Source organism: Branchiostoma belcheri, unplaced genomic scaffold (assembly GCF_001625305.1).
Source record: "Branchiostoma belcheri isolate BF01 breed outbred unplaced genomic scaffold, Haploidv18h27 scaffold28, whole genome shotgun sequence".
Classification (NCBI taxonomy): Eukaryota; Metazoa; Chordata; class Leptocardii; order Amphioxiformes; family Branchiostomatidae; genus Branchiostoma; species Branchiostoma belcheri.
In genome coordinates, this window is record NW_017803887.1 from 1,647,641 (window position 1) to 1,675,614 (window position 27,974).

At 42.0% G+C, this 27,974-nt stretch overlaps 4 protein-coding genes across 5 annotated transcripts in view; 3 read left to right on the top strand and 1 right to left on the bottom strand.

Moving 5' to 3' along the window:
* The window catches only part of LOC109472693 (mitotic spindle assembly checkpoint protein MAD2B-like), an 11,452-nt gene extending 3,757 nt beyond the window's left edge, over positions 1 to 7,695 (top strand). For both annotated transcript variants that reach the window (XM_019772540.1, XM_019772541.1), the window contains exons 2-8: positions 3,194 to 3,256; positions 4,061 to 4,179; positions 4,722 to 4,894; positions 5,712 to 5,806; positions 6,290 to 6,363; positions 6,756 to 6,848; positions 7,141 to 7,695. In XM_019772540.1, coding sequence (XP_019628099.1) covers positions 3,214 to 3,256; positions 4,061 to 4,179; positions 4,722 to 4,894; positions 5,712 to 5,806; positions 6,290 to 6,363; positions 6,756 to 6,848; positions 7,141 to 7,182 — 639 coding nt within the window. In that variant the 5' untranslated portion in view covers positions 3,194 to 3,213 and the 3' untranslated portion in view covers positions 7,183 to 7,695. The remainder of the gene's footprint in view (positions 1 to 3,193; positions 3,257 to 4,060; positions 4,180 to 4,721; positions 4,895 to 5,711; positions 5,807 to 6,289; positions 6,364 to 6,755; positions 6,849 to 7,140) is intronic.
* Positions 7,696 to 8,716: 1,021 nt separating this feature from the next.
* Positions 8,717 to 13,064, bottom strand: LOC109472713 (pre-mRNA-splicing factor SPF27-like). Its single transcript, XM_019772566.1, has 9 exons — positions 12,957 to 13,064; positions 12,224 to 12,316; positions 11,620 to 11,690; positions 11,015 to 11,116; positions 10,677 to 10,736; positions 10,466 to 10,516; positions 10,261 to 10,303; positions 9,530 to 9,567; positions 8,717 to 9,090 (listed from the first exon to the last, which is right to left on the bottom strand). The coding sequence occupies exons 1-9, from the start codon at positions 13,032 to 13,034 to the stop codon at positions 8,949 to 8,951; spliced, it is 678 nt and encodes a 225-aa protein (XP_019628125.1). The 5' UTR covers positions 13,035 to 13,064; the 3' UTR covers positions 8,717 to 8,948.
* Positions 13,065 to 13,231: 167 nt separating this feature from the next.
* Positions 13,232 to 17,597, top strand: LOC109472671 (aldose reductase-like). Its single transcript, XM_019772511.1, has 6 exons — positions 13,232 to 13,415; positions 14,070 to 14,218; positions 14,866 to 15,064; positions 15,976 to 16,092; positions 16,590 to 16,778; positions 17,344 to 17,597. The coding sequence occupies exons 1-6, from the start codon at positions 13,332 to 13,334 to the stop codon at positions 17,551 to 17,553; spliced, it is 948 nt and encodes a 315-aa protein (XP_019628070.1). The 5' UTR covers positions 13,232 to 13,331; the 3' UTR covers positions 17,554 to 17,597.
* Positions 17,598 to 19,958: 2,361 nt separating this feature from the next.
* On the top strand, positions 19,959 to 27,879 carry LOC109472547. The gene is made up of 10 exons (XM_019772331.1): positions 19,959 to 20,175; positions 20,786 to 20,968; positions 21,781 to 23,178; positions 23,272 to 23,436; positions 24,040 to 24,206; positions 24,846 to 24,995; positions 25,835 to 26,024; positions 26,451 to 26,687; positions 27,009 to 27,209; positions 27,851 to 27,879. Exons 1-10 carry the CDS (start codon positions 19,959 to 19,961, stop codon positions 27,877 to 27,879), a joined length of 2,937 nt encoding a protein of 978 aa, XP_019627890.1.
* The last annotated feature ends 95 nt before the right edge of the window (positions 27,880 to 27,974 follow it).

The window sequence follows — 27,974 nt, forward strand, 5'->3', positions numbered from 1 at the left end:
GAGCAAAAAATNTAAACATAAAGTTGCAAGGAAAACATTTAGAAACGATACCAATGTCGTAGAATGCCAAAATCAAAGGAAAAAAGACAAAAAATGTAAAAGAAATGAATTCGAAGATTAAATTATTCGCCATAACATATTCTGTGCCATTTGTTCAACCTTCATGACCACGTAGATTTCATAGTGAAAGCAACTTTTTTTTTGCAAAACATTTTTTTTATTCGTAATTTGTCGAGTACTACTCCACGTCGTCTGACAGTGTACTCGATAGTGTGACCCCTGGTGTGACCCGGAAACAGATGCGCAACCGGGTAGCCACGAAACCCCCATGTGGTGCGTATTTCAGTCAAAAACAACATGGCGGAAACCGCGTAAATTCTGAGTAAGGGCGAACTTTGACGCGTTAATCCGTGGATGCAGTATAAGTTGAAGTCATTGTTTGAACTACACAAGGTTCTCTGTACCTTTCTGATTACGGAGATACATTGTATGGTCTCATCTGACGTATCGTGACCTTACTACGACTTTTTGTATGGAGCATTCTAAGTACTCAATCCGGCGCGTCACAGGAGGAAGCTGCTTTTGGTAACGGGAGCATGGTATTTTCCCATATATGCAAATATAATTCATTAATATATGCAAGATTTATGCATATATGCAAGCACGTGCATGCATTAGTACAACTTGTATACCCTATATGTATCATAAGCAATTCATTCTACATATAACGTTACCCCTTTGCACACTAGTTCTTTCTACCTCAACCTAAGGCTCTCCCACACACCCCTGCACACTCTTACGCACCCTGTACACTCCCACGCACCCTGTACACTCCCACGCACCCTGCGCACTCTCATTCAACCTCCCCGAACCTGATGCACCCTCACGCACCCTGTGCAACCCCATGCACCCTGTGCACTCCCATGCACCCTGTGCACTCCCACGCACCCTGCGCACCCCACGCACTCTCACTCAACCTTCCCAAACCTGATGCACCCTCACGCACCCTGTGCAACCCCATGCACCCTGATGCACCCCACGCACCCTGTGCACTCCCATTCAACCTTCTTAAACCTGATGTACCCCCACGGACCCTGTGCACTCTCATTCAACCTTCTTAAACCTGATGCATCCCCATGCAACTTGTGCACTCTCATTCAACCTTCTTAAACCTGATTCACCCCCATGCAACCTGTGCACTCTCATTCAACCTTCTTAAACCTGATGCACCCCCATGCAACCTACGCACTCTCATTCAACCTTCTTAAACCTGATGCACCCCCATGCAACCTGTGCACTCTCATTCAACCTTCTTAAAACCTGATGCACCCGCATACAACCTGCGCACTCTCATTCAACCTTCTTAAACCTGTGCACTCTCATTCAACCTTCTTAAACCTGATGCACCCCCATGCAACCTGTGCACTCTCATTCAACCTTCTTAAACCTGATGCACCCCCATGCACCCTGTGCACTCCCATTCAACCTTACCAATCCTGATGCACCCCCATGCAACCTGTGCACTCCCATTCAACCTTCTTAAACCTGATTCACCCCCATGCACCCTGTGCACTCTCATTCAACCTTACCAATCCTGATGCACCCACATACAACCTGTGCACTCTCATTCAACCTTCTTAAACCTGATTCACCCCCATGCACCCTGTGCACTCTGATTCAACCTTACCAATCCTGATGCACCCCCACGCAACCTGTGCACTCTCATTCAACCTTCTTAAACCTGATGCACCCCCACGCACCCTGTGCACTCTCATTCAACCTTCTTAAACCTGATGCACCCCCATGCAACCTGTGCACTCTCATTCAACCTTCTTAAACCTACTCACGAATAGCCCTTAAAACGGTAAACGTCTATGTCTACTCCCTTTCTTTATTACTCTTTCTTTATATAATGGCTTGAGGAAAAGGGGTAAGCACCTGGCACGTACGTTTTAAGGTGTAAATAAGGTAATTATTTCTGTAGTTGGAGTTTTCGAGTAGTTGCAGTAATAAAATTACAGCGGTGGAATATTGACTGCTGAATTTGCTCAAGTGAATGTTAAAAAAATCAAGAATTACAGTATTAGTGGGAGTGCACAGGGTGCGTGGGGATGCATCAGGTTTAGGAAGGTTGAATGAGAGTGCACAGGTTGTATGGGGATGCATCAGGTTTAAGAAGGTTGAATGAGAGTGCACAGGTTGTATGGGGGTGCATCAGGTTGAAGAAGGTTGAATGAGAGTGCACAGGGTGCGTGAGAGTGCATCAGGTTTAAGAAGGTTGAATGAGAGTGCACAGGGTGCATCAGGATTGGTAAGGTTGAATGAGAGTGCACAGGTTGTATGGGGATGCATCAGGTTTAAGAAGGTTGAATGAGAGTGCACAGGTTGCATGGGGGTGCATCAGGTTTAATAAGAAGGTTGAATGAGAGTGCACAGGTTGTATGGGGATGCATCAGGCTGAAGAAGGTTGAATGAGAGTGCACAGGTTGTATGGGGGTGCATCAGGTTTAAGAAGGTTGAATGAGAGTGCACAGGGTGCGTGGGGGTGCATCATGTTTAAGAAGGTTGAATGAGAGTGCACAGGTTGCATGGGGGTGCATCAGGTCTAAAAAGGTTGAATGAGAGTGCACAGGTTGTATGGGGGTCCCTCAGGTTTAAGAAGGTTGAATGGGAGTGCACAGGGTGCGTGGGGGTGAATCAGGTTTAAGAAGGTTGAATGAGAGTTCACAGGGTGCGTGGGGTGCATCAGGTTTGGGAAGGTTGAATGAGAGTGCACAGGGTGCATGGGGGTGCACAGGGTGCATGGGGTTGCACAGGGTGCGTGAGGGTGCATCAGGTTCGGGGAGGTTGAATGAGAGTGCGCAGGGTGCGCAGGGTGCGTGAGAGTGCACAGGGTGCGTAAGAGTGTGCAGGGGTGTGTGGGAGAGCCTTAGGTTGAGGTAGAAAGAATTAGTGTGCAAAGGGGTAACGTTATATGTAGAATGAATTGCTTATGATACATATAGGGTATACAAGTTGTACTAATGCATGCACGTGCTTGCATATATGCATAAATCTTGCATATATTAATGAATTACATTTGCATATATGGGAAAATACCATGCTCCCGTTACCCTGCTTTTAGCTAAAGTTTATTGCATTCTTCAAGGAAATTTGATGCCGGTAATTAGAGCTAACATTTTCTTTTTTTCAGTGGATGCAAGACTAGAAGAGATGGCATCATCATCTATTCATCAAGACATCAATGTAGCTCAGAGTATGTAACATTATGTGTACACATTCTATGGTGACCATAATTTTTATGTATAACTGTGTTAATATAAGGTCAGTTCAATTTAATTTGTCTGTTCACGGATTCCTAAAGAGCAAGATGAACATGAAAACAGAATCTAAGATGAAATGTGGTTGTTATTGTTGTGGCTGTTTCTCCGCTCAACTCGTCAGAAGAATTAAAGTCTGTAACGTTACTTTTTTTTAATGTTGAACCTAGAACCAAGCAAGTGAATTGGGATGGCCTTGTACTTGTACTTCGATTTTTTGTGACCTTCAAGTTTACCTTCCCATGTGACCTTTTGACTGTCATTCTGTCTGTCAATCACAATCCCACCCACATCCTGTCAACCTACATGTAGCTACTCTGTCCTGAAAAATTAATGAACACAAACCCACAGCTCAGCCACCCAAAACAACATTTCCATACCCGGAAGTCAAATTCAAAATGTCAGAGAACCTTAACATCTGTGTCCATAATATCACCAGGGTCCATAATATCGCCACCTTGAGAAACAGTGTGCTTTAAGATATTTTTACTGCAACATACTTTTGGTATGCACTCCTTCACACATCAAATGTACAATATACCAAGGGTATATAGACGAACATCATGTTGCAGTAAAAATATCTTGTTTCTCAAGGTGCGATATTATGGACCCTGGTGATATTATGGACACAGATGTTAACCAAGGAAACAAATTAGACTGGCCTTGATATACATTGTACATGTGCTGAAATACTCGAAAATAGGACATTTGATAATACAGTGTTACTGTTTTCACTGTAGTTGCGGCAGACATCGTGTGCGAGTTCTTGGAAGTTGCCTTTCACCAGATCCTGTACATCAGACAGGTGTACCCACCTGGGATCTTCCAGAGGAGGAAGAAGTACAACATACCTGTTCAGGTGTGCATTATCTATAACGTTATAGATGTAAGAAACAGGAGGAGACAGTAAAAACCCTTCTGGTCCCGGGCCGGGGTTCGAACCCACAACCTCCCGGGCACCAGAGCTTCATAACCAGACGCTCTAACCACTCCGCTAAAACTTAGTAAAAGGTCTAGACCCGTTTGCCGGGTCAGTTGGTAGCGCCTATAAACCCCCCACTGTTACATAGAATACTTGAAGTTCATTTTTTCTGTATTCCTGGACTGGTGCAGATAACATTGAACATTACCTGCACCAGACAAATTTTACTTGCACCACTCAGAATTTAGGAAGTATGGATCATACTGAAAACTGTTCAGAAAGCATCGCCATGATTTGTTTTATAGTTCATATATTTTTATTTTTGGCAACAGTCAATAAAAATAAAAATGCAGTAAATAAAAATCCGTGTACATGTACACCTATATTGTACAATGTTGTACATGAATATATAAACCCAGTACAGATACTAATACTGAGATAACTGCTGTTTGAGTAACTGTTATTTGGCATATTTCCAGATGTCGTGTCACCCAGATGTGAACCAGTACCTACAGGACACCCTACAGACCATCAGACCACTGGTGGAAAAGGGGGAGGTGGAAAAGGTGGTCCTGAACGTGACAAACTGCCAGGCCCGTCCCCTGGAGAGGTTCGTGTTTGAAGTCACACCTCCTGTCCAACCCTCCGTCAAGTAAGTGTACGCAGAAGTTTGTCTGTTCAAGGTCTCAGGTTAAAAATCCTAAAATATCTCTTCCTTCAGGTTCTAGAAATGAAAGTGCTCCCATTTTCAACCTCCTTGGTTTGTTTGAGCCTTTGTTTATTCATTATGAAAAACTTAAACTGTTCTCCAACTCAAAATTTGACTCACCAGAAATTTTCGACTGAATCACTCAGTCTTCCTCAGCTATCTGACCCAAATGCTGTGGACACGATTTTTCCCACGTGTGACGTCAGCAAAGGGTCAAAGGTTGTCTGAAGTCGATATCGCCCCCCGTCCCAGTTGAGCGATGGTTGAAGTGCCCTGATGTATATGGCCTCTTTTATGCCTCTCTTGAAGTAATCTTGTATATCATGTTTATTCATGATATACACAAATCCACCTGCTGGCTGCTTACCACACTGATTGAAATAGTAGCCTCTACCAGGCCTTCCTAAGGGGCTATGGATGTAGCCTCTGTCAGGTCTTCCTAAGCATTATTGATAACAGAATTTGGGTAAAACTAGTAGCCTACACCAGGCTTTTCTAAGGCAATATGGATAGCATAATTCAGCAAAAAAAGGAGCCTCCACAAGGCCTTCCTTAGGGGTTGTGGATGGCAAAATGTAACAAAAAGAGGATCCATAATTGGCAAGGGGAGTAGGTTGGCCATCTTAAGGGCTTCTATTTCCCCTTAGAAGACCAAACTCGTCTGACCAATTATTCTCTCAATTTTGCTAAATTTTACTGTTTTTGAACCCTTGTTGTTTATAGTGTGGAGATTTTAACTGTGATCTTCCTGCTTTACTAGTGATGACAGCTACTTGCTGAGACTGGAGCAGGCCCTGAGGGCATTTGTCCTGAAGATTAACGTGTGTGACTCCATGCTAGATACACTTCCACAAGGTGAAACAAACCTGTCTTTCATTGCACATGTATTAACATACATGTAACTAGAGAGCACGTCAGCAGAATGTTTTGCGCCTGCATGAAACCCAAATTTTTCCTTTTTTTTGTTGGATGGTTGGTGATTAATGTTATATTAAAATTTTGTGTGTTGCAGACCATATCTTTTCCATAAAATTTCGTGTTACAGAAAAATTTTACTTGCATCACTCAGAATTTAGGAAGTACAACTGTAAGGATTATACTTAAAACTTATCTTTTCCAGAAAATTTCGTGTTACAGAAAAATTTTACTTGCACCACTCAGAATCTAGGAACTACAAATGTATGGATCATACTAAAAACTGTCCAGAAACAGTTGCCATTATTTCTTTAATACTTCATAGATTTTAAGGAAAATCCTTGCAAGATATTCATCTTGTCAAATTTGTATTTACTTGCTTTTCACTGAACAACAGGCTGATTTTCCTTCCCTATATGTTAGATGTGACCTTCAGTATCCATGTCTACACACAAGACTCAGCAGCCGCAAGTTTGGAGCAGCAGCAGCTGGTACAGGTGGGTGGGACAGTTTTAATGTTTGTTTTGTATATAACGCATATGCACAACTTACTAGCAATTTTATGCATACAAAGTGACCTTTTTTTAACTTAACAGTAAAGATATGGTAAAGATATTGCTCTGCCAGCAACACATTGTACCTTTACAGGTATCCTGGCTTACAGGTTGCCTTCTAAAATAAACTGCCAGTGTTGATGGCAAACTGTTAAACCCACGGTAGTTTTTGGCTTACGTTGCCAAGTGGGCAACTGAGAAAGAAGGATTGAAAACCCTGCATAGCCATCACCTTTTGTTACATTCTAGCATTTTTCTGCTAAATATTGCAAGATGACATCCTATTGATGTATCATTAACCATGTACAGTATGTGTCTCTATGTACAACACGCAGAATTTCCCCTGGGTAGAGGCAGACAGTGACAGCCTGAGAATGCCCAATGCCAGGATCATTCCTCTCAAGACCATGACTTCAAATGTCATCAAAGTAAGCATTTCAAGTAGCTATTTCTGAAACATGTATAGCAATGTGATCCTAGATAAAATTCACCTCAGAGTGTGAAGATGTATTTGCCTACCAATCTATGTTAATACTAACAATCTCTTACTGTCTGGGAATTATTGAATGAGTGTGGAATATGTACTGTGAGAAATGGACATTTTCATATCATTTTTCATGTCATTGTGAGGTGTGATATTTGCAACACCTGTTTTTGAATAGTAATGGCAATACATCAATCGTATTGGTTTGATAAAATTCCTTGTTTTGTTATGAACAGATGCAGTTGTATGTGGAAGAGGGTGACAAGACTGGCAGATAGCACAAGGACTACACTGTGTATAGACTTTCCTGCAGTGCACATATCATTCTTACAGTATTGATCTTAGTGATCCTGCAAAAGTAGTTTTTTTACACAGAAGTACAGCTTACACATACATCATTGCCTTAGATTATGATGGCATGTTTCTTATATGCATTGTATCTTAGCTACACTTTGTTTGCAAATCGTTAACAATTTTGTATACATGTATGTAGACATAAAAATAAATCTAGCAACACTGTGATATATTTTGAATGTTAAAGATTAACAGCGTACAGATATTGAAGACTCTGAGGCAAGTTTGTTCATCTTTGTTTTAATTCTTGTAAATTAAACCTGTGTATGTTTGTTACTGGACTACTGAGTGCCTGTACACCCATAATCTGTTCTTAAGATTGCAATTAAATTCGCCATACTTTTTTTACCAGAATGTCCATTAAATGAGCATGTTAGCAGAACGAAGTGTATCTACGCGAAACCCAGATTTTCCAGTTTCTGTTGGATGTTTGGTCAACGTTGTGCCAGAGTCTTGCCTGTTCCGACACATTTTGCAAACTATAGATGGGCTGTGACATCCTTGAAAACAGGAACAGAACCTTGAAAGAGACGTTCTGCCAAAGTGCTATGCACGATATGTTACAGGTTTCGCATGCTCATTGAATGCACCTCAAAGCTAACACATACACAGATGCAGACATCATATTCTGCTATGTAACAGCACTACATCACTCACTCACTCACTCTCTCCCATAGCTTAGTCAGCCGTCGGGGCAGCATGATGTTTGGCCAAGTTCTTCCACTGCTGGCGGTCCTCCGCCAGTCTGGCCATCTGGTTGGCTGTTACACCAGTCCACTCTTTTAAGTCTGTAATCCATGACCGACGGGGACGTCCCCGCGGCCGTGCGCCTTCCACCTTACCCTGGAGAACTGTATGTGACAGTGTGCCTTTGGCCCTAGACACATGTCCGAACCACTGTAACTTTTTCTTCTTAACTGTGGCCAGGAAGCTGTCGAGTGGGCCTTGCAAGGTGTAAATGCGTTCCATGACCTCTTTGTTTGTAGTGTGTGATGTCCAGTGAACTCGTAGCAGTCTGCGATACAGCACTACATACATCCTAAAAATACTACATCACACATTCACACTGTAAATTATCCAGGAATGTACACAAGAATTTCTCGCCTCTGATTAACAACTAGAAAAAACACACTTCAATGTCTTTACGTACAGAGATACAATGTATAGGAATCTCCCTTCTGTTCATAAGTGTCTCTCGTTGATTTATTCTACAAAATGTTATTCACTGCAAGACAAAACTTGAATTCAACTTGGTTAACTCATTTAGCCCTTTAGCTACCAATTCTCTATTGGTTATGTGGTTTGGAAGCAGAGAGTAAGTATCTTGGTATAGGAGTGATAATGGCATTTTATTAAGTATTGTTCACTTTTCATGACACAGACTCAAAAATATAGTGAACTTTGGAATTCCAGAGTTTAGGTTTTATTTTGCATGACCTCCCAGAAGAACTTTTTTCTTCACAAATGCATTAAACTGCATAACCAGACAACTGAAGTTATTCTGTAAGAAGAGAATAGGAACTGCCTCATCTGGCAGTGTTTGAATACTTCTGTACATGTGTTTTTTTTTCCTTGATTTGTAAATACCAATGCCATTCAGGCTTTATATACATGTCTAGTATGTTAGTATGCAATTAAGGAATTGAGGGAAGGTCCTGAACATTTTATGGTGGCTTTAGTGTCCAGTAGTTTAGTACTCCATAGGTTGGTTTTCCTTGTCGTCTTCCCTTCTGACCAGTCTCTGGTCCTGTCCGCGCAGCTGTGTGATCTCAGCCTCCAGTTCCAGACAAGCTCGCTCAATCTCGTAGTTCTTACTCACCAGGCCCACCCAGCTAAAGAGAACACAGAAGGGAACACAACATGTCAGGAAATACTAGCAAACTACATGTAAATACTGGTCTCTTTGAGTTAAGACCCTGGCACACATTCAGAACCTTCCCCTGAAATCGGCTGGCATTCGGGAGCAGTCATGCCTACCTTTCTATACGAGGCAAAGCAAATTTGACTGAAATTTGAATCAAATTTGACTGCCAACCACACCATGATATACTCCCAAACACCAGCCAACCTCTGAATGTGTGATGGGCTAAACACAAAGAGACCCGTACTTTATCTGCTACCAACCAACCATAGCTGAACTACCCATCTACTTTCAAATGTTTCGAAACATTCGGTTGGCACAGCCAAACAGTAGTCAATCTTGCTGAACACCAGCCAACCAGTTGATAACACACAACAACAGTTATTCAAGACTAAAAAAAGAAAATGTACCTGGCTTCCAACTCTCTGAGCTGATTTCCTGCAGCCATCTGTAGATTGTGTACAAAGGAATAAGAACTGTTAATACACCGTCATCATCTAAATTATCATCATCTCATGGTGTAAGATCTCTCAAGGAGGAACCCTTTCTTTGACTCCACCAGCACGTCGGCAGAACATACATGTACTGCGCCTGCACGAACCTAGATTTTTTTTCTGCCCCTCAGTGTTAGGTCAATGTTGCATCAGAATTCTGCCCATTGCAGACTTATCTTTTCAGATAGACAGAATGTCATCTATAAATACCCGAATATGACCTTAAAGTTTAACGAAATGTTCTGCCGAAGTTTTATGCAAAATACGGGTTCTGCGCAGTACATGCTGACAATGTGCTGACTCCATCCGGAGTTGCTTTTTGCCATTTGGGGCCCAGGTGTTTAACAAGATTGTCTCTTTATCTTTTTGTTGGTTGAAACTGACCAATAAATACTGCAACACTAGCCATTGGCTAACATAAACCTTAAAGCACTGAAGTAGCTGTCTGACTACTGATTCCCTATAGGTTATGGGTTTAGGCAACAGGGAGAAGGTTAAGGGTTAGCCTTACACATGGGTATTAGAAGAAAGGGAAAGGTCATACTACGGGTACAACACAAGGCACAAGAATGTTCTGGAAGTTCCTGTTTATTGACAAGTAGAATACATGTAGATTTAGAAAACATTGGAAATTGTTTCTTACTAACCTGGCCATGTTTTCTCTGCCAGTTCACCTCCTGAATTTGCTTTCTGCGAATAAATTTTGAAAAAAAAAGTCAGTTACCTACAATACACCTGGAAACATTACACTTTTACAATGTACAGACTATATTTATGGTAAAGCACATTTACCTAAAAGATACCACATTGCCTGAAGGAAACCCACATGTATCTTGAAGAAACCACACTTACCTTAAAGATACCAGCTCCTTCTGTGCCTTTTCAACCATCTTCACTAGCAGGCTATGGGGAAAAATAAATAGATGGAAAAATATATCAGTACTGTACATGTACAAATGTATTACCATAGAGATACTTGACCATAATACAATATAACATATACTGTACTTTACTTACTGTATTTTATTTACTTTTTACTATACAATGTATGAAAAACACTTACTTGTTGTGTCCCTTCCAGGCATTTGACCCAAATGTGGACATAAGCTCCAGATTTTCTATTCTGTGGAAAGAAAAAGAAACAATACATCTTGTCAGTAAGACACTCTTTTCCAGTTACAACAACAGATTCTGAACATAGCAATTTAGACATGGGTTTTACAAAACATAAATAAATACAGATTTTTGGAAGATACTTCAGTCTACATTAAACTGCTTTGCCTATAACTGCAAGAGTTGTCAAATGATATGAAATTTTCCCAGACTTTTCCACACTTTTCATGACATGTGAGTCATTGACATAAATTCAATTTTCCATGACAACTTCATCCCCTCCCATACCTCGTTGCCTGGTGTTCCAACTGCGCCATGGAATTTTCCACGCACTCAGTCCAGGCTGCGATGTCGTTCCTCTGTCCAGACAGCGGAGCAGGAAGTTCATACCTGCACGAACAAGAAAGTCATGCCTTTAGTATCATACTTAGAGTCATCAACCAAGGATTGAGGTGTTGAAATCTCTTTTTTTTTAATTTTATTTATTTAATCTTCAAAGACAAAAGACACCTGGGTAGCTCCTTCAGCCAAAGCTGATTTCCAAGGAGGCCCAGGGGGGTACAATAAGTAAAAGAATAAAAAATCATACAAAGTACATAACAAAAGAAATCAAATAAAATCAATTTTCCTAGAACTAGACCTACCATAGACTTTGCTGCTAACAAGAGGCATCTTAACAAGACAGCTTTAAACAATGTTGGAAGTTAGACTGATGTGCAAAGGTCAAAGGATAGGTGAGAAAGGTCATTCATACAGAATACTAAATGGTGCATTCTGTATCACCTGACGTACCAATAAGGGCTGGGACCAAGGGTGATTCAGAAAAAAAGTTTTTTTGCTGTATCACTATCAGTCAAGAACCAAGAAACATTTAGTATGTAACATTGTTTTACCTTTTCATGCTGAGAAGCTCCATGGGCTGTCTCTTCTCCAGTCTTTCAAATTCTGACTTCATCACTTCAGTCTGTCAACAGGGCATTAAGTCCATTTTAGCCAGTCATTATCAATCAATGACATTCTATTCTAATAAAAAGTAGGGTAAGAAAACCTGCAAAGATCTTGATACCAGTTTATACTGTCAAAGACATGCAATAAGTACTGTAATTCACTTATTATTCCTGGAAGCAAAATTTCGCATTCTGACTGAGAAAAATGGACAGATTCAAAGTCAAGAACTATATGTTTGCAGTGGTGGCAGGTGCAAAATAAAGTGGGTGAATTATCTGTTTGTGGTAATGATAAATTCATGGTACAGAAGTGACCTCAAAAACCGCAAACATAAAAGTACACACGTGTACATGAACCACGAATGTTAAGTGATTTCCACTACCATCTAAAATCATGAAAAAACCTGAGGTTTGGAAAGTTAATTTTGCTCTATCATATCTCCATTATTTCTTCATCAAACAATCTTAGGATTTGATTTATTGCATTTTATTATATATCATACTTTGGAAATCTTTTTTAATGAATTCATAAGAGATTAGAACCATTTACCTCAAAAGCTGAATAATCGGGAGTTGGCAGGTAACTCAGGTAGTTTTTTGTTGGTCGATAACGTCTGGTTTCTTCCTCCACTAGAGCCTGGGCCTGCAAGTTTAAGTTAACAAAGTCACTGGGTTAATTTCTAAGGATCGACATACATAAATAAACTATGCTGTATACAATACACCACTGTTTAAAATGATATACTAATTAGTAATTCAACAAAGAACTATTCTGAAGATATTAAAGTGAATATTTTATGCATGATACATTTCAATCATGAAAAATCAATTTTAATTCTCAGATAAATATTCATCCATATACTTATAGTTAGTATAACCAAGTACGTTCTATTTGGTATAACATAACGTTGAGGATAACGCGTCATAGAGTATCTAAAAGTAAAACGGTTTGTCATAATTTTATTGCCATAATTTATATTACCTTATGACTTTATGTTGATATTGTAGTACACACAAATGCCAAGTGCTTACTAAAAGTGCAAAGTTGGCAAAGGTTAACTGAATATATAAGATTTATAAACATTTTAGTCTAGTTTATTCCTGACCAGACACACAACACATGTAGTGTTTTCACCATACCCATGCTGACACAAAAGCCCCCCTCCCACAATTGAAACCCACATTTCATCGCTTCCTTTGCACCACAGGAATCAATGATTCTACTTCACTCTATCTGACGGTGTTCTCTGTAGTCTAGAGCTCCCTCGCACACACAAACCTACCAATTCGCGAACGCCGGGGTCGTCATAGCCCTGGTCAAAGTACGGCAAAGCGTCGATCAAAACGACTTCTCCGGCCATGTTGCTTTCTTCTTTTTGATGTACTGTATGTCATCGGCCTTTGTCCCTGCTATTGGTTAAAGCATGTATCATACGTTGCTTTGATTGGTGTAAAGGACGCCAAAATGTAACAACCCGTATTGTGATTGGTTCACTTATATGCAAAGTAGCTGCATGCTAAATTGCCGGATGCCCAGATTTTGACCGCACTTTGACCCCACAGCTGCTAGCGTGGCGCGAAACAGGAGGTGGTTAGGAAGGTACACGCTCTGACTTTTCCCCAAGATTCTCCGACTTCACAAGACCCTCCTAAGAAAGATGGCAGTGCCTTCTGTCCAGCTTCCCTCGGGTGCAAAGATGCCGGTTCTCGGACTTGGTACATGGAAATCCAAACCAGGAGAGGTAAGAGCTAAAAATCAGTTCCTTTCCACAAAAAAAGTAGTGTGACCGGCCTCTGGATGAACCTTTGTACTTTCTGGAAAAGACGCCCTTTATATAATATCTCGAGTTGCTTAACTCCGTAAACTCCATTGCATAAATACAATCCCACCGTAGCAACCAAAGAAAATGTTGCTATGTGCTTTAGATGATTAATTTTTCCTTTGGTGACACGATTGCACACTCTCACACTCGGTCACAGACTGATAATTTACTTTAGGGGGGAGGGGCAAAAGAAAACGCCGGTAAACTCACCCAAAGCACACCCCCTCGACCTCAGTGAAAAACAGTGACGTAGCATAATTTGAGGAGGGCCTGCATGGGGTTTTTACAGAGTGTAATCAGCCGTTTTAATTCCACATAATTTGTAGCCAGGTTGCTCAAATTCAACATGATACATACACGTATAACGTTAGCTGCTGCCTTTTGGAATTATAAGCATAGAGGTGTTGGCAGTATCCCCCATGCAGACCCCCACGAAGTTACGAAGAAAGCCACCCTGGCTAAAGAAAATAGAAACAAAATGTATAAATACAATAGGCCTTACACAATACCAATGTTGTGACCACAGTCTTTTATTACTTTAGTACAGTCTAAATTTTTCTGATTTCTGCACAGGTAACCGAAGCCGTGAAAGCTGCTATCGACGCGGGCTACAGGCACATCGACTGCGCCTTCGTGTATGGTAATGAGAACGAAGTCGGCGCCGGGCTCAAGGCCAAGTTCGACGAAGGGGTCATCAAGAGGGAGGACATCTTCATCACCAGGTGGGCTTGTAGCCATGGCAACTATGGAAGCAATAATCTTTTTCTTTCTCAGTGCACCAAAACCAGCTATACTTGTAACGTTGTCAAGTTGACTATAACCAATCATATACCTAGCCTCCATAGCATGCTAAAAACTGGGGGTCTTCAGGGTCTTTAGGAGCTTTTATGTGCGATTTTCTGATTGCATATAGACAACATAGCGGGCCTGGTTGAGTTACCCATTTTTGGCTAATCAGAAAACAGCCGAAGACCACCAAACCCCCAGTTGTATAAGCCTGCTATGGAGGCTATCATATACCAGAAATCAAAGAAATCTGTCAAACCCACCATGAGTTATAGCTGCAAACACATGAACACGACCGAAAACAGTACCTTCCCACCAAAGGTGGTAAGGAAGGATAGATTAGCCTTGCAGGATTGTTTTTTTATTAGCTCTTTGCTTATATTATATCAATTGTGATTGTCATGCAATAAAGTAAGTAATTTACTCATTCATTTGTTCGTTCGTTCATTCATTCATTCATTCATTCATTCATTCATTCATTCATTCATTCATTCATCCATCCATCCATCCATCCATCCATCCATTCATTCATTCATTCATTCAGTCATTTTTTTATTTGTTTGTTTCTTCGTTCATTCTTCAGTAAGATCTGGAACACCTTTCACCATCCAGACGATGTGGAGGGGGCTGTGAGGAAGAGCCTAACAGGCCTGGGGGTAGACTACCTGGATCTCTACCTCATCCACTGGCCAATGGCGTACAAGCGCGGCCCAGAAATGTTTCCCAAGGACGCGGACGGGAAGTTTATACGAGAGGAGATCCCTTTCACCGACACATGGAAGGTTAGTTGGGGGGGATTCTTGTAGGGGCCTGCATGGGGAAGGGGGTCCTGACAACACTTTAAACATGTACTATATTCATGAAAATAATGGCTATATAATCAAACCAAATACAATGTTTAACACATTCCTTCAGCACTTCAGTTTCGACAGGCATTTCTTCAAATGCACATCATTTATGATCACTTGTGAAGTGCCTTGAAAATTTCCCAAGGATGTGTCTTTGGGAAAGGCACTTATCGGTAACACAACTTTCCTCCCTCCACCCAGGTGTAAAATGTACCTGACTTCAGTTGGGGCGGTAAAGGCCTGGCTTGAAGGCCTAAAGGCCCACTGCCCCTATGGCCTAAAAAAGGCCACGGAACAACCATCAACTTTTTAATGATTGAATGAAGACCTTTATTGTACATTTTGCCCCACTGGGCTAAAGACAGGTCACATATTGACAAAGTACATCAATGTTGATAATAAAACGGCTATAGTACACAAGTACTTTCAACTTCCTCTCGCTTTCTGGTAATCTTATTTAATGATTAACAGGGTGCACTAACCAGGCATTGTGTCCTGGCTAAGATGTGTCAAAGGTGTGTGGTCACAGACCTTTGACCGAATTTCTCTGTTGCCAGGGGAGACAAATCTCCAAGCAGCTCTTTTGATGGCTGCAAGACAGTATCAAGCTGGCAGGGGGCAGTATCCAATATACCACTGGCTGGTGAAAAGAAAGATACCCGTACAAAAAAGCCTGGTAAAAATAAACAGAAGCCTACTACTTGTAAACCTCTGCTTTTATTTTTTGCCTTTCAGTGGGTTGCACCAGTTATACCAGGGGCAACAATCTAGATGTATGAATGAGTGAGTGAGTGAATAAATGAGTAAATGAATGACAAAGCCTTGCCTTTTCCCATTGACTTCAGGCCCTTGAAGCTTGTGTAGAAGATGGACTGCTGAAGAACATCGGGCTGTCCAACTTCAACAGTAAACAGATTCAGGCTGTCATTGACATCGCCAAGGTCAAACCTTCTGTCCTACAGGTATGTTGAGTAGGGCTTTACACATGTGTAAACTAGTGCTGTACAGGTGTGTTAACTAGTGCTGTACAGGTGTGTTAAGTAGGGCTGTACAGGTGTGTTAACTAGGGCTGTGCAGGTGTGTTAACTAGGGCTGTGCAGGTGTGTTAACTAGGGCTGTACAGGTGTGTTAACTAGGGCTGTGCAGGTGTGTTAACTAGGGCTGTACAGGTGTGTTAACTAGGGCTGTACAGGTGTATGAACTAGGGCTGTACAGTTGTGTTAACTAGGGCTGTACAGGTGTGTTAACTAGGGCTGTGCAGGTGTGTTAACTAGGGCTGTAAAGGTGTGCTAAGTAGAGCTGTGCAGGTGTGTTAAGTAGGGCTGTGCAGGTGTGTTAACTAGGACTGTGCAGGTGTGTTAACTAGGACTGTGCAGGCGTGTAAACTAGGGCTGTGCAGGTGTATGAACTAGGGCTGTACAGGTGTGTTAACTAGGGCTACTTTGTGTAACAACTCTAGGTGGAGTGCCACCCTTACCTGAACCAGAAACAGCTGCTACAGTTTGCCCAAGAGAAGGGTTTGGTGTTCACGGCCTACAGTCCGCTGGGCTCCCCTGACAGACCCTGGGCCAAGCCTGAAGACCCCTCCATCATGGAGGACCCCAAACTCAAGCCGATCGCAGACAAATATGGCAAGTCTGTGGCTCAGGTGAGATGAAATCCTCCCCACACCTTTCTCTGTTTCTGTAGCCCTTAGGCCACACAGTTTTGCAACCACTTATAAGACTACAGCAGGGAGCTAGCCTACTGCTAGTGATGTGTGTTAAACTGTAGACAAATATGGCAAGTCTGTGGCTCAGGTGAGATGAAATCCTCCCCACACCTTTCTCTGTTTCTATAGCCATTTGGCCACATAGCTTTGCAAGCACAGATGATACTACAGCAGGGGGTTAGTCTACTGCTAGTGATGTGTGTTAAACTGCAGACAAATATGGCAAGTCTGTGGCTCATTTCAGATGCAATCCATCCCACACCTTACGGTAGTGCCAATCTCAGTGTTGCTGTTGTTGCTAAAGCCTGGTCACAAAACTGATATCTAGTAACAAGTGGGGTTTCTTTGATAATATGCATGATTTTTCAGGTGAAAGATTAGCTTTCGAGTGAGCTAAACTGGATCAAGATCACTTTGATTATCATAGTATTTTGTCTTCTGTCATTAACGACTTACAACTAATAGATCTAATCTACAAATAATCTTCTTCATGTTCTTGTAGGTCCTTATTCGCTGGGGAGTCCAGCGCGACACGATCGTCATCCCGAAGAGCGTCACGCCGGCAAGGATCCGACAGAACCTTGACGTGTTCGATTTCGCACTGACGGACGAGGAGATGGTGGTGATCGACGGGTTCAACATCCCGTACCGCGCCTGCCACCTGGACTGGGTCAACTTCATGCCCGACTGGCCTTTCCACGAGCCTTTTTAATTTGCATTCTGCCCTGGCTTCTGTTCCAAACAAGCACACATTCAATTCTTAGTTCCAAACAGGCACATGTTCATTTCTTAGTATTAGGCCATAATGATTTTATTATGATATGGATGACATTCTCTGTGAACCTCAAAACCGATGTGTGAGTGTGAAGAAAAAAAGTTGCCTTCAATTTGAAATCTAAGTGGTCAGGAAGGTTGAACAAAGTTTTCCACCGTGGTTTTTGTTCCAAACTTCACCAAAGCCACCCAGTTGACTTAATGGCTGTATCACACCAAAGATCAAGTACAGAACTGAATATGGCATAAATGCCTCCCTTTAATTAATTCTGGAAATGTTCATGTGTTTTACATATGAATGTTCATGGCTCCATATGTGTTTTAATTACATTATATAATTACATGGTTTTTAGGGTTGTTTCATCTGTGAAGTGTGAACTTTAAAGGCGTCCAATGCAATTTCAGGGTGGCAAACAAAAATATTCTGGATGAGGAAATCTGATATTCACATTTACAGTAATTTTTAAGCACATTTTGTCATACTTGAAGCATTAGCCCCAAAACAAACTACAATGTATGAGGCATTGCTTTTTTTAGGTACCACCTATGAATAGCTAGAACCGGCCTATGATACAAAAAAATGAAACTGTTTTCCATCAGTGACATTGCATTTTTGCCTCACAGATATGAGTATGCTATGAAATAGGATTGATTTCATCTTACTGCATGTACATTAAAAGAATTACCAAAAAAAATGACATTGAAACTTCAGTTTTACTACCGTGTAATTTCATTGGATGCCTTTAAAACATTGCAAACACAAGAACCTTCTTTCATATCATGAAATGAAATCCCTTTGAACAATACAAGTTATGTTGAGAATTTATCCAATCTGTTAATTTATCCAGAATTCCATGGGCATGTCTAGTCGGTATTTCTGATTCTAGCTTAAGTCTTAAAAGGAGATAATTATAAGATTGATAATGATAAACAGTTGATAATGAGAACCTATGTATAGAGACTGCCTTCACGCACAATGATTACACAAGCTAAGATGATTATTGGGAATATTTTGAGATTTGAAAATAGATTTTAAGCTTTCTTGAGGTGTAATTCAGCATTAAAAGCCTAATTCTTACTTATGGTGTTCTTCTCTTCTCTCAGAACTAATGATATAGACACCCAGAACAACATGAAGTATTCACGTGTAAGTAGTGATGCATACCGGTTCACTGGACTTGGATCCGGACTTGTAAGAATGTTTAGGTTCAAGTCCAAAAAATACCTAAAAGTCAAGAACCGAGTCCGGACTTATTACCATAAATGACCATTTCACATACCCCTTTTCTTTCCAAACCACCTAAAACCTTCCGTAGATTGTAAAATCTTTGCTGCAAAACGAAGAAAACAGCATTGTCAAGTACCGGCTTCCATGTTGTGTGGCCAAAGTTTCACCCTGACAACATTGCAAGGTTGCAAACATGCAATTTTGTATATGCCATGGGTTTGGGTCCGGACTTACAAGTCTGGACCTGAAGCTAAACCTCTGGACTTGAATCCGGACCTGAACCTAAAATAAATAATAATTGGGTTTAGGTATGCATCACTAATTGTAAGAATAAGTACTGCACAGAGCTAGTTGTATAGGCCACAGCATGTAAATTTTATGGACTCCAAATCTAATGCGATAAGGAAAAAAACAATGCGGTCCCCGCAAAACATGATTCTTCACTTACAAATTTTGGCATCATAAACCTTGTTATAAAACAAGAAATGATACCTTTATTGTGCTAAGTTTACTGCCAACTACTATAACATCCATTTGTCACTAAAGCTACGTTTGAGAAATAAAAGTTTTCAATGATTAGTGAGTGGGAATATCACATATAATCTTTAACTATTTTCGGCATGTTGATCACCATCAGAGGGCAACAGAATTTCTTCTTTTTGTTTCCAAAATCACTCAAAAATTAATGTGCGCGCTGATGTCATACATAAAAATTACTTGCTGTGGCCTTAGTCACAAAAACATCGCTGTCATGCTCAGCTGACAACACAGCCTTGACATGTCTAAAATACTACTCCCCGCATTTTGAGAGCTGATTACTTTATAAGTGTTTAGATTTCAGTTATTTCAGCTAAATTGAAATTTGTTTGTTCTGACATCAAACATGACTTCAAAGACCCTCATCACAAACATGGTGCTCTAATGTGAATACCTTCATGCGAACACTCGTGTAGAAGCAGCCAGACAATTGTGCCTTCATTTCATTTTCGAAACGATAAAATAAATGTCATAGTTTAATCATTCAGTGAGAATTCCAGCGGGCTCAGGGCAACAGTAGAATAAATGTAGTCGCGTGTACATCATAGTTTAATCATTCGGTAGAAAGTCTTCGTGCTATGGCGCAGCGGGCTGAGTGTCCTAGGCCTCCCGTCGGGAACTCTCCAGCGGACCGGCGACGCAACGACCCCGATCTCGGTGGACCAAATGATGGACGACAGGAGCCGGACAAGAAAAGGAAGAAAGCGGCGACAGAAGGTCATCAGCCAGGAGTAGCAGATAACATCAAGCAACTTCATCCCAACGCTCTGTACGTCTCTGAGTCTGAGTCCACGGGTTAGTTCTTTTGGTAGTTTGCCTCGTCTTGCCTGTTTGTTAGCTTCACTACTGGTTAGCTCCTAAGATTTACTAAAATTCGAGAGATTGAAGAAAACTAATTACTAGTACTCATGATCAGTTGTTCTTGTAGCTAGTGGGATAACGTTAACATTAATTCCCACACATTTATGTGTATATTACGTACGAGTATGTATACGTAAAGCCTTGGTCACAACCCGCCGTACGTGCTTCTGCGTGCTGTCTACGTGCAAAAACGTGGCTAAACATAGGCCATCCGTGCGTGGTGAGTACCGCCTCCGTACGGAATCCTACGGATTTTGGAACACGCAGACACGCCGTAGAACTTTAAGTGCATGTAAAACTTACGGTAAAGTTGCAATCGCACAGAGATCGTACGTTGTAATAGGCACGTACAACTCACTTACCACTTCCTTTTTTTCACAATTCTATTTCTGGTAATGCCAGGGTCATGATTTTTGGATAGGACACATCTCTTGGCCAAGTGAAAAAAAATGTTATAGCTTTGGACCCCTTAGCAATATTTTTAACCGACACTAGTACTGTTAAGGTACGAGTATTACACGACCATCACACGTTATTGTTTTAGACGACGTGGTGGAAGAGAATGGTTTGCGCCACCGGCTTACTCGTGCTTTCGGCTGGGTGAAAGAGAAAGTGCCATTCGCTCGTCTGTTTGGTGTTGTCAAGACGACTGTCGTCATGGCAACGTTGATTATTGTCCTGGTGCATATCAACTCTCCACACCCTGGATTTCAGACGGTTCGTTGTTGTATTTTTTACCTCCGTGCAGTGAGTTTTTGTTCTCGGTGTGTTTGTCTGCTCTAAAATGTTTGTTTGTTAGTTTGTTTGCCTGTATGTGTACGTATCACTGCACAAAACCTTACATTTACCAACTGCAGTAAATACCAGTTAAGTTAGGTAATGTTTACTCTGATTTTTTCAATGAACACTACTTGACTTTACAAAGGTAGTAAATAAAAGTCAAGTACGGTGATTTCGGATTTAACAAGCCTTGTAAATGAAATTACCGGACGTGACTTTTTTTACTACCACTGTGAAGCCAGATATTATATACAAAGTAAACATTACCTGAAGTTACTACTTTTGGTAAATCCACCTTTTCGTGCAGTGTATAATACACAGTAGAGTCAAGGGAAGTGAGGGGAGAAATTGTGTCACTGTAGACTGACAGGAAGGTCGCAAGGGATGTCAAAATTCAGGCTAGGAAGTTAATGATACAAAGATTGCCCAATTATCTGTTACTTTGTTAGTTTACATGCAATGTGATATTGAAATACAGGCTATCCAAGAAAGAAATTAGTAAACTACACAAAGCAGCATTTCCTATTCGTGAAATAGTGCGACTCAGCGTGTGTCATATGTTATAGCTGCATTGTGCTTCATTGTTTGTTCGCGATTTCTTATTGTCTGCAATTAGCCTTCGGGTATTTGCAATACACATATTATGTTATAGAATAATTATCGTTCTGGTACAGCAAAATTGCGAATGCCAACTGACCAGCCGTCTGTTGGGACAAGTCACAACCCATGACCATCACCCTGACAACCGCTCAACATCAGTCGCCCGTCTGAAGGAGGAACACCCTGACAACCGCTCAACGCTTGTCACACGTCTGAAGGAGGAACACCCTGACAACCGCTCAACGCTTGTCGCCCGTCTGAAGGAGGAACACCCTGACAACCGCTCAACGCTTGTCGCCCGTCTGAAGGAGGAACACCCTGACAACCGCTCAACGCTTGTCACACGTCTGAAGGAGGAACACCCTGGCAACCGCTCAACGCTTGCCACACGTCTGAAGGAGGAACACCCTGACAACCGCTCAACGCTTGTCACACGTCTGAAGGAGGAACACCCTGACAACCACTCAACGCTTGTCACACGTCTGAAGGAGAATCACCCTGGCAACCGCTCAACGCTTGTCACACGTCTGAAGGAGGAACACCCTGACAACGAATCAACGCTTGTCGCCCGTCTGAAGGAGGAACACCCTGACAACCGCTCAACGCTTGTCACACGTCTGAAGGAGGAACACCCTGACAACCGCTCAACGCTTGCCACACGTCTGAAGGAGGAACACCCTGACAACCGCTCAACGCTTGTCACACGTCTGAAGGACCAAGTATTGACCCTTGAAGAACAAGAATCGACACTTCAGGAACACCGCAACAGCCTACAGAACAACTTGAACGTATCCGCCAACTTCGAGCACATCCGTGCACAGAACCACCGTTTGTCGACCCTTGAAGAACACATCAAGAACGGCTCATCTTTGGTTACCCGCCTTGAAGGCCAAGTCTCGGCCCTCGAAAAACGCCTTGACGACCACTCAGTACTAGACGGGCGAGTCTCAAGTCTTGAAGAACACATCAAGAACCGCTCAGCTCTGGTAATCCGCCTTGAAGACCAAGTCTCGACCCTCGAAAAACGCCTTGACGACCGCCCAGTGCTAGGTGGCCGAGTATCAAGCCTTGAAGAACATCTCAAGACCCGCTCCGCACTGATCAGTCGTCTGGAAGAGCAAGTCAACAACCAAGAAGAACGTCTCGGGAAGAACGTCACAGGTCTAGTCCTCCGTCTAGGAGACCAGCTATCGACCCTTGAGAAACGCCACGAGGAAGACCGTGAACGAAACACTCGTCTTCAAGATAAAGTATTGAAGCTTGAAGACCACCTTGCCAACCGCTCAGCTATGGACACCCGTCTAAAAGACCAAGTAACAACCCTTAAAGAAGGCACGAAGAAAGGTCGTGAAAGAAACGATCGTCTGAGGAAACAAGTAACGACCATGGAAGAACGTCTCAGCAGCCAAGCAGAGCTGGTCAGCCGTCTGAAAAGCCAAGTATCTACGCTTGAAGACCACAGCGGGGACGGCGTAGCACAGGCAAGACGTCTACAAGGCCGACTTTCAACTCTTGAAAAACGCCTCAACAACAGACGTGCGCAAAACGCTCGAGCCCGTCTAGGAAAACAAGTGACAACTCTTAAAGGACGCCTTGACAAACACACGCAACTTGACAGCCGTCTTAAGGGTCAAGTGTCGGCCCTGGAAGACAACTTCAAGGCCCGCTCTGCCCTGATGAAACGCCTACAGAGCCAGGTATCGGTACTGGAGACGCAGCTCAACCTAGAGCGACGATTCCGTATCAAGATGCAGGAAATCTTAGCTAAACTGGGGAAACAACGCACCACCTTCTGCAAGACAACAGAGAACCAAGGTCAGTTTATCACATTTTTTTGTGTTTACCGAATTGTTTCCTCTTCTTCTCAAAACCAAAAAGGTCAATGACCTGAACCAGACGGTCTATCACCATGGTGACTGGTGTTGTTACATCATGTTGCAATTTTATAGCAGGAGGGATTTAGAGCAGACCATGCGAAGATAAACAGTATGCATTGCTTTGCTTTTTGCTTCTTGGAATGTTGGAATCACACTTCCCAAAGATAACATGGCGACCGAAGACGGGCCATTACTTGGCTAGGTGGACGGAGTACTGGGGTTGAGTTATCAAGGTTAGAACTAGGTCAAGTGTTTGAGCAATTCTCGATTGGAACGGGAAGGGTTTGGGTAACTCTGGATTGGAACTGGTTTTCATAAATTTCTGAAATTGAAAATGGGGTGAGAAAAACTCCGCATTTATTTTTGTATACTCTATTTGTGTATACTCTTCTTAATACAAATTGTTTATTTTTCGTTCACGCAAACAACCCGGCCGGGCCCCGGCTTGGAAATGTGACCATGCCCTTAACAGGCGACCACAGTAAGGGGCGACCTTTGTTTTTTTTTAACCAAACTGAACAGAGATTTCTCGTCCTTCCAGTCTGCAGGTATCCCCTTGGAATGGAATCTGGCGACATACCTGATGACAGCATCACTGCATCCTCTTTTTGGAGTGTTGGTCGCGAGCCTTACCGCGCTCGGTTGAACGGAGTTGCTGGTGCGGGCGCTTGGGCAGCCAGATTCAACACCATCGGGGAATGGCTACAGGTTGGCAGACATTTTGGTACATTAAATAACCACGTTTCTACCTGTTACTTCCGGAATGGGGACGTATTATTTTAGGTGTCGGTAATTTATGTTAGCGCCATATTTGTATGTTTGAGTTCCAAAGTGAGTAGGTGGAGTTTGGGTTTTGAGTTTGATTGACAGGGGTACGAGTCCGTATGAACGGATGTGCAATGCATACGATCGCCAGAAATGTATGGAAACCATGGTGTGATAGTACAGTAAGTTCCCTCATACAATCGAATGGGTAATACTACATTTGATGATGTGTTTTTCAATAACACAAACTATATCGTAAACTATATACTTTACCATAATCATATTATTGAAATCCCCGATTTTTTTTGTTTGGATTATTGCGCCACACACGATATAAAATTCGCTGTTTCTCTAAGGTGATAAGTTCGAATTCCCTTCTCCGAACAATACCCTATGTTGATGACTTCGAATCTGTTGTGTTTAGAATGTGAAATGTGAACGCTTTGTTGCACTGACAGTACCTTACTGTGCACAATGTGAGCTAATTCTAGCTAGCAGTGCACGCTATCCAGGTATGTAGTTAGATTTTTCCCAGCTTGTACTTCACATGCATTCTATAACGAAGAACATCTTTGCATTCAGGTGGATTTAGGTGAAATGATGAACGTCACAGGCACCATCATCCAGGGTCGCTATCATAATAACGACCAGTGGGTGACCTCCTACAAACTACAGTACAGTGAAGATGGCCTTAGTTGGATCACGTGTGCAAGTAGCGATGGCTATGAAAAGGTAGGTTATATGCAAAGATATCCCTTTTTTCTAGATTGAAACAGAAGAAAGAATCCAGTCGGTCCTAAACCATTACGAAAAAGAACCATTATACATAGCGGCTGTTACCTACTAGGGTTTAGGCTTGACTTACCACTGATATTGTTTGTCTCAATAAATGTATCGGCTTTTGGTGACAGATAGCTTTACCTGTCAGGAATAAGTGGTGTAACTTTTGTCCCCCTAGCAGCTTGTCTGGTAAAAACTTTTAAAGCGGATAAGTCAAGAAAGCAACAACGTAGTTTCATCATTTTTGGTGTATAGGTAGCTCATAGAGAGATGTACATGATTAAATGAAAATTATGCAAATGAAGGCTAAATTTGCATAATTAAGTAGGAAATTCTGCAATTACAGTGTTTTACATGATAGCAATGTATGTAATCTATAGCAGGCGAAACATCAACAGATACCAATTATGAAAATAATAAGCTAATTTGCATAATTAATGTGAAAATTTTGCAATTTACTAATGGTGAATGATGGGAATTTCATACCTTGTGACATGTGTAGGTTACTTAAAGGTTAACGTCACTATGCATATACTATATTAATGTAGAGGTAATTTGCATAATCAATGAGGACATGTTGAAATGAAATATTGCCAAAGGATAGGAATTCCTCACGCAAAAAATTGTAATTTGAGTAAAAACCATAAATTTAACTGTTAATTGCGACCTTACTTCCAGATACAATGAGACAAATCCCCCCAATACTACATATTTCATGGAGGTATGAGGTCTCCGAATTCTTGTTCATGGAGGTAAAAACTGCTAGTATTTATCGTGGTTGTGATGTCTAGGTGTTTCCAGGCAATACCAACAGGAACACCCCTGTAACTAACCTGCTGGACAGTCCCATTGCTGCCCGGTACGTGCGTTTCCTGCCTCAATCCTGGCATGACCATATGAGTATGAGGGTGGAGGTTCTAGGCTGCAGCGTTGACGGTAGGTTTCTCTTGAAAGTTGTTGTATTGGCACTTGACTCATTGAGTTTTTTTTACCTTCGCCAGGAAAGTTATGTTTTCCACACCATTTGTGTGTGTGTGTGTGAGAGAGAGAGACATGCTAGGGTCACAAATTTTGGATGGTAGATAGCTCTTTGGCTACGAAAAGTGACATTACTTGGAACCCCTCAGCGGCTTGTTCTGGAACTGCAGGACCCTTTCTTAAAAAATCTTCAAAGGGAGGATAACTAAAAAACCGGTTGATGGATTGTCGTGATTTTTGGTATGTAGATAGCTAAAATGATGCTCGACATGATTAAATGACAGTTATGCAAAACTAGGATCTCATTTGTATAATTAATGAGGACATTTTCTAAATCAATTTAAAAAATAGGACGATGAAACACTTGTAATTGAGAACAAGGGGAACATCGACAGATATTTATTATGTTTTTGGTCTGTGGTCTTACAGGTTGTGAGACTGCCCTCACAGGCTCCCAGTACCGGTACCGCTGGAAACAGCGCCGCCTGGCGGGATCACGCTTCACGTTTGAAGTGCAGGCCAACAGTGATGCCCATGTGGCGCTCTCATCCCAGAGACAGAAACTGGCTGACATGTATGAAATCGTCATCGGTGCCTGGGCTAACACATGGTCTACCATACGCCGCAGCATGCAAGGCTACGACTATGCGAAGACCTGGACACCTGGTACGTTTCCAAGATTTCTATTGTATCCAAGGCATGTCTTTCTATAGCTACATCGTTACATGTATGCCTGACTGGGTTATGGTTTGGATCAGGCATGGTTCTGAATACTAGTAGTCTCCGCGTATCCAAGAATGTAGATTATTGTTTTTTTTTGCCCCCAAACATCAGAGGATGGTTTTGTATACACATGGACTACTAGTATTGCAGAACCAACTCAGCATGGTTCTAGATAAGGCCCAGTTCTGTTCTCAACACTGGAGTATTTTGTGCTTTTGATACTTGGTAATTAATGATTGATTGAACTTTTTCAACCATATATAGGTATCAACTCCCCGAGAGAGTACAGAACCTTCTGGATAACCTGGTCCGCAGATGGAACCATTGCTGTTGGAAGGGGTGGAGAAACTCAGCCGTTCATGCAGTGGAGGGACCCTGACCCTCTACCCATCGCCTATGCCGGATACTCCACTGGGTGGGGAAGTAGTGGACGGTGGAAGTTCTGCCACACCGCTCAGCTTGCAGGTACATGTACGTGTAACATCTGTGTCCATAATATCACCAGGGTCCATAATATCGCCACCTTGAGAAATACTGTGCTTTAAGATATTTTTACTGCAACATACTTTTGGTATTTTGGTATCACAAATCAAATGTACACACCCAGGGTATGTTGCAGTAAAAATATCTTTAAGCACACTGTCTCTCAAGGTGGTGATATTATGGACCCTGGTGATATTATGGACACAGATGTTACAATGATTGTGGCTTCACCAACACCACTTCTTCAAAGAGGTATTATGTATTACATGCAATTCTTGTCTAAGTTTGTGAAGTGTCAGCTACTCACCTGGTAATACTCGTGGTTGTGTTAAAGAAACATTACCTAGTGTTATACCGACCCAGGGAAACCATTCATGGATTTGTGTACTCTTTATTTCTTCCGGGAAGGAAATATTGTTTTGGATGGTGCTAATGTATGCTGCCCGCCCGGTTTGAATGTTTGGGTTTAAGACATTTCAGGCCACACCAAGTGGAAGTATGTGCAGGAATTCAGTGGTGTGACCTGTTGGATAACACTGTGCATTAAACAATCCCCAGCTCCATTCACAAAAACCCAAAACATTGCCTGGAGGTCTGACATCTCTCATGTCTTGTTTCACAAGGAAATGGTGCTTGCGTGGGAGGGGCTTGATGAGGTGTGCACTGGACAAACTTTGGGGACACCTGGTGTGCCTGTCCTACCAACCTGTGACGACTGGCCAGATCCAGATGGAGCCGGTCATGACA